At 41.8% G+C, this 13,143-nt stretch overlaps 2 protein-coding genes across 2 annotated transcripts; one reads left to right on the top strand and one right to left on the bottom strand.

Annotated features, from left to right (window-relative positions):
* Positions 1-261: 261 nt before the first annotated feature.
* Positions 262-3,633, bottom strand: asb3 (ankyrin repeat and SOCS box containing 3). The gene is made up of 9 exons (XM_070927553.1): positions 3,432-3,633; positions 3,021-3,194; positions 2,729-2,841; positions 2,518-2,650; positions 2,121-2,298; positions 1,368-1,586; positions 965-1,264; positions 747-880; positions 262-641 (listed from the first exon to the last, which is right to left on the bottom strand). Exons 1-9 carry the CDS (start codon positions 3,631-3,633, stop codon positions 409-411), a joined length of 1,686 nt encoding a protein of 561 aa, XP_070783654.1. The 3' UTR covers positions 262-408.
* Positions 3,634-4,594: 961 nt separating this feature from the next.
* On the top strand, positions 4,595-11,535 carry c20h10orf88 (chromosome 20 C10orf88 homolog). Its single transcript, XM_070927412.1, has 8 exons — positions 4,595-4,734; positions 5,042-5,239; positions 5,861-5,930; positions 6,129-6,320; positions 6,806-6,934; positions 7,050-7,173; positions 7,302-7,512; positions 10,406-11,535. The coding sequence occupies exons 1-8, from the start codon at positions 4,595-4,597 to the stop codon at positions 10,611-10,613; spliced, it is 1,272 nt and encodes a 423-aa protein (XP_070783513.1). The 3' UTR covers positions 10,614-11,535.
* Positions 11,536-13,143: the final 1,608 nt, after the last annotated feature.

The raw sequence follows: 13,143 nt of genomic DNA, 5'->3' as shown, positions 1-13,143 counted from the left end.
ATGCTTGCAGCACACGAAGGTATCCCCAGTGTCAGGATCCCAGTTTTCCCATTCTTCCTGCTGTTGCCTCATGTCTTATTTCCTGTGTCCACTTTTGTCTTCTTAAAGGCTCCGTTTTTCATCTCTGACTCTACAAACTGCACAAACACAACGTTGTTTAGGGATTTATTAACTTGAATTAAAACATTTAATTCATTAAATAAAACTAAACCATAAACGCTACTGGTACAGGGAAACAAGTGAATACAAACAACATGGGTATATTATATAGTATATTTGATGGTGCAGCCATAAAAACAAGGATTATTGGACTTGAATATTACACTGCTGTATCAGCTGTAACAAGCTGATACAGAATACATAGGTGACACTGTGAAATAAGATGATTTTAACAACCTTGACGCAACATTATAGAACATGTATGTGTTGGTGTGTACTGCGGTATCCCTGTATTCGATTTAAAAGTGGCGATGGAGGGGAGTGTGTGTACGAAGCTTTCGGGGTGTCTCTGAATTGGAGGAAGCCATGAAGTGGGGAGGGCACAGGGAGCTGCTGGACTACATTGGTCCTCATCAGTAGATCTGGTCCCAACACTAACCTAACCTGCAGCCGACAGAGGTAGGAAAGACAGGGAATAGACTCTAGAGAGAGGAGGGGGAAAAAAGGAAGAGAAAATGAAAATTGTCATCACTCAAAGTTTACTACTTAGTAAAAACAAATCTGCAGTGTATATTTTGTCACTGTACCAAATTGTGGACATGGTTCCCAGGTCTTCTCTGTCCGTCGTCGTTCCAGAATATGTTTCAAAGGTGGAGACAGAGTCGACCAGTTTAAAAACTCTAGCAGGTAATTCAACACCTCACCGTCTGCCTGTTCCAACCTAGAAAGCAGGACAGAAAGAAATTGATCAAGTATCGTATCTGATACATGACTAAAGAGTGAATAAGTGAGAGGACAGACTTACATATGGGGCTGTAGCAGCAAAGAAGGTTCCAGTCCTGCCTTCAGAAGCAGAGGAAGCCAACAGGCAGAAAAATGTACTTGGTTTAGTGCCACACAGAGCAGCTCCCTCAGTTCCTGCAGCTTTAACACAGTTTTCCCATGATGTGGTACAGAACAGTTCCTGGTCAAAGCCTCCGGTCGAGGGATCCATCTGTGCTCAAGTATCAGTTGCAGCAGGTCTGTTTTGTCAGTGGCCAAGGCATAAATCCAGTCCTCCTCGCTGAAACTTGCTCCTGCAGCCACCAGCATCCTCACTGATTCACTGAAAGAGATTTGAATCTAAATCAGGGACAAATCTATCCGGTATGTTTTGCGTTGTGTGTTCTTAGAATGTCTGAAGAGGTCAGATCTACTTTCTTACAAACCTGTATGGTTTGTTGGATGTGCGACACAAGGCAAAGGAGAGTGGTGAACGGATGCCCAGGAAGTGTGTGCAGTCCTGGGCATCTGGGCTATAACCTTCCCTCAAGAGTATCTCGATACTCTTGCTCTGATGCCTGTTGACGGCCACATACAGTGGACTCACCATGCCATCACCACGGTCACACACACGATCCGTAACAGCTATCAGCCTCCTGAGGACACTGGATTCACAAATATCAGGGTTAAGCACCTCCTAAGAATGTGTTTATAATAAGATTATGATGATCAGTGCTGAGATGAGTAGTAGATTAATCAATTAGTTGATCAACAGCAAATTATTTTTGGTTAATTGTTTTAGATTATCAAGCAAAATGCTAAACATTCTCTGGTTCCAGCTACTCCAATATGAGGATTTGCTGATTTTCCAATGTTTTATATAATTGTAAACAGAAGATCCTAGGGATTTGAACGGTATGTTGGTAATATGAAGATATCACCTTGGGCTCTGGGAAACTGCAATGAATATTTTCAGTTTTCTGACATTTAATCAACTAAATAATTAAATAAAAATCTCTTTCCTGCATAGTTTTCTCTCTTCAACTCTCAAATGACAAAATCTGAGAAAACAGTCTTTAGTTCATCAGTTGCAACAATTGATGAGGAATCACAACTAGACATTGCTTCTTTATAAGAACTTTATCTCAGATAAAGTTAGGAATTACTGCCAACAATATGTAACAGTTATGAGTCAGTACCCGATGTGGCCAAACTCAGCAGCAGCATGAATGGGAAGCTGGGGCCAGTCATGACTGCAGGCTACATTAGGATCTGCCCCGCGGTCCAAAAGGAAATCCACACATGCCTGGTGGCCCTCCTGAGAGGCAATCAGCAGTGGTGTGGCCAGATCAGCTGCCTGGGTGCTCACATTGGCACCTGAAGTGAAAACCAAATAAAACACAATTCATTATGTATTTTATTTTACTTGATTACTGGTTTAAGAGAGGAGTGAAAAGTAGAGGCAGGGAGAGCAGCTGGGACACAAGTAATGAACTCTGGTGGAAACTGACCAACATTAAACTGAAACAAATAAAGTTATACTTAGAGCTATGAACAAATGCACTTATAAAGACATTAAGAAAAACAGGTATTTACCAGCATTAACAAGGATTTCCAGGCATTCCTGCTGTCCATACTGTGCAGCCACGAAGAGAGGGGAAATCCCGTGGTCATCTAGTGCCTCCAGGTTGCACACGTTGACCAGTGTGCGCACAATTTCACTGTGACCCTTAGGGAATACAAAAGGTACCTTACAAGTTAGGATACATCTCCGAGAGATGTGAGTGTTTGTGGGTTCAGTTATTACCTTATAAACAGCTTGATGAAGGCAGGTCCAGCAGGATGCAGTGTGTGTTCTGTTGACCTCTGCACCCTTACTGACCAGCAGTTCCACAACCTCCTTGTACCCGCCATCTACAGCTGTTGGAAAACAGTTAGTAGCTGATAAATATTGCAGACAGAATTAATCAAATAAAATTTTACTGTACTATCCAGAAGAGGAAATGTATTTGGTCAGAGCATACAGGGGTGAAAACAGTACAAAAGCTATCAGTACAGAAATACATTAACACCAATTTGATAATGTGCAAATGTTATACCTGCATACAAAGGACAGGATAAGTCATTTGTTAGCTGGTTGATGTTGGCGTGCGCTTTCAGGAGGAGTCGGACCACAGCCAGGTGTCCACGCTGCGCTGCCAGGTAACATGCAGATTCCCCCTCATGTGTCAAAGCGTTCACATAGGCACGGCAGCCACGGGATGAGCCTGCTGCTTACAGTCAGAAAAGGGAAAAGAAAAGTTGTGTCTACCTGAAATGCACACTTGACTGAACATTTTCTGGTTCTACCTTCTAATATGTGAGGATTTGCTGCTTTTCTCTGTTTCATTGCCTTGTTAATTGTATTGCTTTGGGTTTTGAACTGTTTCAGTCGTTTATACAGAGAGAAAAAATCCAAACATTATCTAATATGTGAGAACTACACTGAGTGGTACAATACCCGCTCTTACCGCCCGCTGCAGACAGAAGTTCCTGCACACAGTCCTTACTGCCAGCAGCTGCCGCCTCATGCAGGGCGACCCAGCCGCGGTTGTCCGGACAGTCAACACTGAGACCCCTCTTCATCAGCCTCCTCACCCGCTTCCTGCAGCCTGAGCGAGCTGCGGCAGCGACACTGGAGACTGTGTCTCCGTAGCACTCTGTGAAGTCCATCCCCTGCTTTAACAAGATGTATACATTCATTATGTACGCCGTTATTTGTCTACCATTTGGACAGCATGTCGTAAAATCAATAAAGGACTTGAAACATCAAAACACAACTAACGCTACTGTTCATGTGCAACTATACAGCTTTCCAGTCACCATTCTCCATACTGTGAAAGTGTCACAAGCTTTCACACGACGCTACATACAGTTCCTCTTAAATACAGCGCGTACAGTTATTTGTTGTACTCGAAAAAAGGGCTTATTTACCAAAACAGCACCACAGCCTGGGTTGACGTCTCACGAGTCGCAGTTTAATGACGTCATGACAACAGCCCGTCTCTACTTCTGTGCTTCGGATTTAGCCGAAGCTAAATCGGACCAGAGATTCACCGTTTTATTATTAGTTATAGCCGCGAATTAAGTTCATCCGTAGTTTTTCGGATTACGTCTGAAAAGATGCGATGACGAGCTTTTAGGAAACCTGAAGAAAACAAGCTAATGAACGGTTTCAGATTAAGCCATTTTAAGGTACAGTTAAAAGCAAGCTATACTGTTAGTTTACAGTTACTGCTGTTGTAATAAATGCTTGATTTACATCTAAATATAACGTAAGCCGAAATTAATATTGAAATAGAAAACAAATACTCGTCAAAACATCCTCACATCATAGCTGGTGGATGTTTTTTTATCCTGTAACAACCACATACATTCATTCCGGAGAGGAAAAGAAAAACTAAGCCTCTACATAATATATATGAAATTAATTTCCATTGACATGTGTTATAGCCTACAATTATAACGTTAGGGCTTAAGGTTCATCTGAAGAAATACAAATCCTAATTTGCCTATGGACAGTCCCGTCCTAACCTAGGTTCATATTCACTCTTCTCTCCTCCTAAGTTGTTTCCTACTTTGTCTCCTAGTTCGTGTCCTCGTAGGTTACAGTGGCTGTGGCCTCAGCAGCATCATGGTGGACATTGCTGTGAAGAGCGGAGCTGCTTGGGTCTGTCACGCTCATCTGGCTGATGTCCTGCTTCCTGTTCACATGAGTAACAAAGACGATGATGAAGAGGAGCTCAGTCAGTCAGAGGGAGACGAGACAAACTGGTAAGAAGCTTTTAGCTTATATATGAAGTCAATTAACTGTGAAAAATGATGCTGTAAAAACTAGGATTCTTTTGGCTTACCGTGTTTGGATTCTGCTGCTTGAGGTGTTTTGGGGATTTTTTTAAAGTCATGTTACACAATCCCTGTTAATGTCTAAAGTCTGACGCAGAAGTGCATTTTAACTGTGTGTGTAACGTGGGCAAACCTCACCATCGCTTTCACTAACAGTAGGGGCATAGATGTGAGATAAGATGCATTTTACATCCTTTCATCCATCCAACCTTTAACACTAATCTTTCCCTCACAGGGCCGGCCCGGTGCTGTTGGAGCAGACAGAGGAAGGGTCTCCTTGTGTCCTGATGCTCCACTGCAGCCCCTGCTCCCCTACTGCCATCAGCCGCCTACTGGTCATCAGCGAGGCTCGAACCATGGAGGTGTACAGCGAGATGGGAGAATACTGTGGGACAGTACGTGGGGAGAGGGACGACAGCATCCAGCCGGACAGGTATATACACACACACAGTTATCATCGCTTGGGTTGCATGTTTTACATGTTATTTGAATTTAGAGCAAAGAATCTTTCAGTTCCATCTGTGTTGATCAGAATCAGAATCAGAATCAGATTCTGATTCTGATCAACACAGATGGAAAGAAAGCAAACTGAGATCAGTTTTAAGTCAGTTGAGATCTCTGTTAGGTACATATCTGTGGTCACTTCATGTGGGGGGCTACAAAAATAATTAACAATGTTCTAATTGTTTTGAGTATGACTTGGCAATGTACTTAAAGCTGGGTTGCTTTCACTAAATTAACTTGTGACATTTGTGGATTAATTAAGTTGGACTTGTGCTGTCATACAGTTCGATATGCAGTTAAACAATTCATTCATCTTTGTTTTCATGTCATCCCCACTGTCTCCTCACATGTCCTGTCATTCTCCATTGTCCAATGTTGAATACAGGCTTAAATGTCATACAGATTATTTAAAAAACATTAATGAAGTTGACATTGATACATTTATTATGCATTTTTGATGGATAATGTTTCGACTAAGTTCTGATATATTCTGAGTTTGATAATGTCTGATGTGATGTTGAAATAGTGTCCCTCTCTGTTGTGTTCACAGTTCAGACAGAGGGCCTTTCTACAAGAAACAGCTGATCCTTGAGCATCCGTCTTCAGCCTGTGAAGTGAAGGTGAGTTGTGTTCAGAGAGGTCAGTGCAAACACAAAGAGCATTATCTGTGAAATCAGTGTGAAGTCTTACTCATGTATCCTCTAAACTTAGTTTTAGTCTTTACATAAACTGTTGAGACATCTTTTAACGACACTCCACACACATCCAGTGAGTTCATTCAGTCATCTGGTTCTGTCTCCCTCTGGTCTGTCTCCCAGCTGCTCTCCCTGGCTGGTAGAAGCAGTGTCTTGGTGTGGCGAGTCATCGTGGGCCTTCAGCAGCTACACCCCTGCCCGGCCCGTGGCCCCGGCATCGACATGCAGCAGGTGCAGTGTCTGGTTGAAGAGATGGGAACGAGCCTCTCACCTGGAGCCCAGAACCTCATGGACATGGTGCACTTCCAGCAGAAGGTGGGAGTAAAGGAGCAGTTACTTATTATCTTTAATGACCTCTGCAGGAGATGAGGGGAATTACAACAACAGTGACATAAATTAAAGGACCGTGTCAATGGATTACGTGTTTATAAACTACCACTTCAGTGGTTATCATTTTCCGAAGCGTGCCATAAGGTGTTAGAAAATTAACTTGTGATACTTCACACAGGGACTATTTTGACTATTTTGAAAACTCTCCCTCTTAACTGTGCTTCAATGATCTGACATTTGAGATGTGTTTGATTTGTCTTGCATTGAATGCATTTGAATTTGTGACAGTGCTGCTCATTAATGTCGTGCTTTTTGGCATCTGACTTAAATCTTTAGTGATGCATTGTCCTGGAAAGCAATAAACAGAAACTGTCAGCTTTATTCAGTGTCGATAGCACAGAAATAAACCCAAAATAAAGAATTAAACAGGTAGCTGCACAACAAATAATGTATTTGCCGTTTCTCTCCAGAACCAGACCAGCTCTCTGGGCGGTTTCCTACCACTCCTGATGGGTGGTGGAGCTTTGTCTGCCCTGGCTCAAGCAGCCAACATCTCCCCAGCAGTCGTCAGCAACCAGCCCTCATCTGCAGACTCCAGGGTATCAGTATTATCTGTCCTCTATCAACTTGATGCCAGAGAAATATTGATTCAGAAAATGTTTACACATACTGTATAACAGATGGTTTCAGAGAGTGTTGTTTCTGTGTCACTAGCCTCCCGGCGGCTCCATCAGGCCTGCAGATGAAGCTCCACCAGCTCAGAACGGAGCGATATCAGACGGCTCTACCTCCTCCTCCCCAGACCTGCCGGTCTCTGGTGTCAACACTAAGAACATAAGTGAGGATCAGCATTTCTCTCTGGTCAAACACAACATATTTAATAATGTAACCAACTACTGTTTTTTAGTCTTGAAATTCACAAGTGTCAGCAGTTGACCACTTTGCGATGTGGTCTCCCATCTCTAGTGAGCAGTGAGAGCAGAGGCCCAGTGTGCCATGCCCAGTTGGCGGATATGATGTCACACTTCCTGAAAGGGCACGGACACGGCCAGGCGTTAAGCTCTGGCCCTGAGCTTCTGCCCATGCTCCAGAGTGTCTGCGGTCAGGTGACGAAGCTGAGGCTAGATGATGCTGCAGCAGTGGCAGACAAGGAGAACAAGATGAGAAATGGCTCATGGTAAGTTTTCCCTCCTGTTAGACAGCGTGTTATAACTATATTCTGCTTTTTGGGGGGAAATGTTTGTTTCAATACAATACAATTCAATATATCTGCCGCTCAGAGAAATTAAAACCCAAATCTTGTCAATGAAGTCACCCTGACTGCTTTTATATTTGTTTAACATGTGAACCCATCATCAAGAAGTAGCTGTATGTTGATGTGTAATCAGTTAATAGAGCTCCACCTTGTGTCAGAAAGACGTTACTGCTCGGTTCCTGCAGACAAACTCAAGACTACGAAACACAGAATATAAGATTATTTTTAATTAAAAATAATAATTACTATTGTTATTATTGCTACTATACTATACTATCCTTACTATTAAATAATGATAGAACTAGTAGTACTACTAGTGGAGATAGTATTATCCTGTAATAATTTGTTTAGGAGTATTGATGATGAGTATAATAAAATGATGAATTATCTTGAGGGGAGAGAAAAAGATTATTCCTTTTTGCCATGTGTAGATATTCTTCTATAGTGAGGCACTTTCAAAGTGAGATACAGAGCAGAACAGTTGATGTTTTTGAGCAGTTTCAATCTTTTTAAATTAGAAAAAAATCCTAATACTTCCAATGAAATCAAATTTGGCAAAAAGGCGGCTTTGCAACAAGAAAATGAGCAATTAGCTCACAGCGTCGTATTCGATAGATGTCTGAGAAAATGGTTTTGTTGAAGCACAACACCTGTTCCACATACAGCAAGTGAACTTGATCTGAACTTAAACTTCGAACACTTTCTTGCAACAAATTCTCATATCAAACAACGTCTTATGTCATAGTCAGACCCCTTGCACATTTTCTTCAGCTTTTAGTCAAAAAAATGAGCTACTTTACAGATTTATCTGTCCCTTCATACGTGGATAAACAGGTTTGTCAGTTCTTAATTAAATGGAAAGTGCTGCAGTAGAAACAATCTCTTTTGATCCCTTTGTTTCAATTTTTGCAGCCACACCATTGTTACACAGTCACGTTGTTTAGGAGCGTAGAGAGTGCGTGAATGAAACAAAGACTCATTTATTTAATGTGCCAATAGTTTTTGTTGTCTAAAGTCACATTGTTAGCTGAAAGTGTTGAGCTGCTGAAAGTCAGCTGACGCCCAAACATTTCCCACTGCTTCATGGTACAATATTCACTGATCTCAAAGCTGCCTGGCATACCCACATTGGGTTCAGCCAGTGCAGGGAGGCGGCTGATACGGAGACAATACACTTCATTTATCAGCATCGCTGTATGTGTGAATCCTTGAAATGTTGGCAAACTGCACCAAACCTCATTGAATAAATGGAATATTTTAGCCAACACTGATGCAAAGTCTCAGGATGAGTTAAATGATATTAGCTGACATTAGTTTCACTCTACGGTTGAAAAATGTCTTTATGACCTTGTGCTACAGACTGCAGTTTGATAAATGAGGCTCTTTGTCAGAGCAGGGCAGCACATGTGGGTTCAGAGAGAATGTCAGCTTAGTCTGACTCCACATCGAGGAGAGGACAGCTGCTCAGTGGTACGTCTTCAACACCACACATCAGTCTAGTTACCACAGGCTAGAATATTTAAAGAGTTTGATATTCTAAATTAGATTCCAGGGAAAAAGTAATATCTAAAAGTAATATCTACTACAGAAACTGATTGACGAACAAATACATAATTGTAGTAGAAAGAAATGTATGTAATTTGAGTGGATGCTTGTTTTAAAGATGCTGATAACAGTTTGTTCTAATGAAACTGTTACTGGAAATGTTGTGGAGTGTTTTTTGTCTTGTGAACTGACTGCCCTCAATCCTGCCAATTTTATCTTCTCGTAAAGCTTGTGATGTCCTACATTTCCCAGAATGCTTTTGAATGAATGCAGGAAGTTGTTGCTTTCAGTTGTACAGGTGACTTGTAGGAGGAGGGAGCGATAATGGCAGCAATACAAACAGGTTTCATTTACAGTGAACAAACTGTGAGAGAAGTTTTGGTCCTGCGTCTGTAGCTGCAGAGATTGGTCAGGCAGCGTTGGTGGAGAGCTGAGCAGCAGTAGTCAGGATTTCCTCTGGGTGTAAGAGAAGCACAATTACTAGAGCTGCCAGAGCGGCGGGGTTGGCTCAACAAAGACTTGAAGGTGGTTTGAAGATTCTTCAAGATCCATGAGGGTAAAAAGTAATGCAGAGAAACCCCAAATGCAAAGACTTGCAGAAAGACTGGAAATGTTTGGGAAGGTGGAAAAAGAGAAAAAGAGGAGATGTTTTGTGAAACATCCACCTCCAGGTGGTTAGGATGAAACAAACCCAAAGTCAGCTTTCTGAGAGTTTCATGCCTGAGTAAGATGGACGCTGCAAGATTTTGAGGTTAAGGGAAGAGGATGGTCAACATTGACTGTGTGGGTGGTTTAGCCTTACTGTCTGTGTTTATATTTGAGGTTTTGTCTCTGATCTGGCTTCATGTTGGTTCATGAATCAGTCACAGCTCACCTCTCTCTGTCTTCCCCAGTTTGGCGGTTTTATTTATCTGTATTATTAGTATGATTTAGATGTATTTGCATTTGTATTTCTTCTGTATTGACATTTAAACTGTTATATACAAACAGTCAGCATAAAGTTAGACAAGTTTTATATACCTGTTTCCATTTTAGTGCCTAAATGATTAAAGCCTTAAATTTCTTGACTATATTCCACATAATGTCCATAGAATAAACTATTGAATGTTTATTATGTAGGAAACAGTCAATGACAGAACAAGGGGGGGTGATAAATACACACAAATTCGAGAAGATTTCAGTGGGATCAAAGAGTGCATACCTCAATTTGGGATTAAACTTTTACTCTGCAGGCACTTTGCTTTAACCACATCGTCCCTCCACTCTGCAGGGAGTTGGACTCAGCCATGGAGCGTCGTTTGGAGGAGATGGAGAGGAGGCTGATGGAGCACGTAGACCGTCGCTTGGACGCTCTGGAGCAGAAGCTGGAGAAGGCCCTGCTGAGCGCCCTCAACCAGGGAGCCATGAGCAGCTCAGCGGGAGAAGCAGCATCCACTGGACCGTTAGATCACACTGCCCCGACACCAGCCATACACTGAGTCCAGAACCGCTAAAAGACTAACGTAACATGTAACCTGGAAGCCTTTCTGCACCTCAGACTATACCATAGTGTCAGATTGGAGGCAGAGCTGGACGCAGGCACTAACAGAGACACAACAGTAGAAGTAAAAAGGCTGAAATTAACACCATAAACACAATAATCTGCTAAAATGCAAAACTGTGTTAAACTACATGTCCAGCTGTCAGATGCAGCCTCTGTAACGGTTTGTTTATATTTTATCTCTGGGAAAACAGCAAATGAATGCGACACTGTTTGACAGCCAAAGTGAATGTCCTGGATGTAGGACTGTCTCATTAGCTTGTCAACATGATGAAAGTTTGGCCTTAAGATCACAAAAAACGTGTCATGTGGCTGCAATGCATTCTGGGCAAGTTTGGCCACAAGAAGTACATCACCAACAAAAAGGCCATCTAAAATCAAGCTGTTTTTGAAACCATTTTAACAGAAAATGAAGTAAAACTGAGCCTTCAGGGGGTGTTCTCTCATCCAGGTTATTGTTGGCAGGTTTTACATAATAATTTACATACAACACTTATTCACATTAAAGTGTGCATGTAAATTTGTTCTCCCGGGGTTCATGATCGCCCAGTCATCCCGACCAACACTTCACACTATGTACTGTAACTGCACTGATCTGCTGTCAGGCCTTAACTGTTTGGTTCAGTTCAGCATGGTTTGACACTTGTGGAAAACCTCTTAAATAAATAAATACATGTATATAAAAGGTGTAACTGATTAAAAAGTTTTAATATGACACTGAAATGTTTTAAATAATGTACATGTCTGTAACAAAGCTTGTCTGCCAAGGTAAACTATTACAAGGACTGTTTTGACCTGTAATGTTGATGGTTTTAATAACTGTGCTGACATATAAAGAAATAAAAATATATTTATACACATGAATGTACCCTTTTTTGGCTTAATAACTGTCTGAACTCTACTGCACTTCTTAAAACAATGTTTTGCATGTAACTTTGCAAGAGCTCAATGCCTTGCTGTCCCAAATTAGAAAGCTGTAGGATGCACTATAAGGGAGAGTAAGGGACCTGAGTGAGTGATGTAGGATGAAGGGGAAAAGTGTTAAAACAGCATTTAACAGTTAATTAACTACCTATGGCAACCGTAACAAGCAGAACATTTTGGCGTGCAGTTTGGTTTCTTTGGGCTCCAGTGCTGCTGACCAGAGTCAAAATATATGAGTCACAAAACACCTTTAAGAGTCGACAATGCTGATTTATAGACATTTTGTGTGGACGACAATGGCAGTTAGAGGAAAATGTTGCTCAAGAGTTTCCCGAAAGGTGAAATCAACTTAGCCGATGTTTCCTGCCAGGCCTTCCAGTAATGCTGACTCATAAATGGGTCAGAAATGGACCATCAGGGTCACTGAAAGTCTTCTTAAGTTGAGAACTGCAGCAGCCAGTCCTGTACAGAAGAATCTGCTGCCTGGAAGGCCGAGTTCCCAAAATATGAAAAGAAACAGAGGAGATGGTCGATGCCAAGGTGCTATGCAGCGAACCAACTGACAGCTGTGAGCTGAGTCATCAGAAATGAAAAGGGGTCACACATTACATAAGAAGGACACCAAATTATAAAATGATGTGCGGATGTTTTGTTAGGCGTGCGGAGGACAGACACTGAGTCAGCAGCGGGGGGTTCTGGGAGAAAATCTGCTCTGTCAGTCAGGACAAACCGGGTCACTGGTTCCATTCACATCTCATCCAACTGGGGTCGAAATGAAAGAAAACCTCCCTGCTCTTCTTCTCCTGCTGGTAGATGTCATCTATCTGCTTTCCAGGGGGTATCTAGTGATGTCATTCATGTTTTAATGGTGAACCCACTTCACCTCTCAGCCCTCAGCTTGTAAGTGTGTGTGTGTGTAAGCTCCTCAGCCTCTTCCACATTACAGTTCCTTCGCATGGCCAAGGCAAGGCAAGCAAAATCTGAATTTACTAAACATTTGGAAAGATGATCTGTGTTTTCACTGCGAGAGTGAGTCTTTCTGTTATCTCTTAAACATGTTTGTACAACATTTTTTTGCCATAAAAATGAATGATACTGATAATCAAAACTCTGCAAAGCATGTGTCATTTGAGAATACAATTTAGTTTGTAGATGGAGTTGCCCACTTTCCATTTTAGGAGTTCTTGACTGTGTTGGCATAAAAATTAAGATTTGGTAATTTGGTAATCTGACGGTATGAATTACTCAGCTGAGTGCACAATTTGAGGGACTGATTAGTACAGACAAGGCAACCATTGAAAATCTTTTTTTGCTGTGACTGTGACTTGAAATGCAGTTTGTATGTAGTCTTTTGACCATGTCATTGACTGGTGGTGGAGCTTGAGGGTGGTGCAGGTGCCCGAGAGGCTCGATTCAGGACAAAACGTGATGAGCTAGACTCTGTTACACTAGCAACTGTAACTGTTTTGTCTTTCAAAACAACTGAAACATGTTCCGGGATTTTCTGTCCATATTCTAAGCTGAATGGGTTTCTACTGTTGACA

The sequence above is a fragment of the Enoplosus armatus genome, chromosome 20, assembly GCF_043641665.1.
Source record: "Enoplosus armatus isolate fEnoArm2 chromosome 20, fEnoArm2.hap1, whole genome shotgun sequence".
NCBI classification, from domain to species: domain Eukaryota; kingdom Metazoa; phylum Chordata; class Actinopteri; order Centrarchiformes; family Enoplosidae; genus Enoplosus; species Enoplosus armatus.
This window is presented reverse-complemented; position numbering and strand designations above follow the sequence as displayed.

Excerpts from the sequence above, each read along its gene's own strand:
- asb3 (XM_070927553.1), bottom strand. The coding sequence starts at position 3,633 with ATGGACTTCACAGAGTGCTACGGAGACACAGTCTCCAGTGTCGCTGCC. Across the intron at positions 2,299-2,517 it reads GGAAATCCTTGTTAATGCTG|GTGCCAATGTGAGCACCCAG; the intron begins GTAAATACCTGT and ends TTTTCACTTCAG. Across the intron at positions 1,265-1,367 it reads ACATCCAACAAACCATACAG|TGAATCAGTGAGGATGCTGG; the intron begins GTTTGTAAGAAA and ends AATCTCTTTCAG.
- c20h10orf88 (XM_070927412.1), top strand. The coding sequence starts at position 4,595 with ATGGTGGACATTGCTGTGAAGAGCGGAGCTGCTTGGGTCTGTCACGCT. Across the intron at positions 6,321-6,805 it reads TGGTGCACTTCCAGCAGAAG|AACCAGACCAGCTCTCTGGG; the intron begins GTGGGAGTAAAG and ends GTTTCTCTCCAG. Across the intron at positions 7,513-10,405 it reads AAGATGAGAAATGGCTCATG|GGAGTTGGACTCAGCCATGG; the intron begins GTAAGTTTTCCC and ends TCCACTCTGCAG.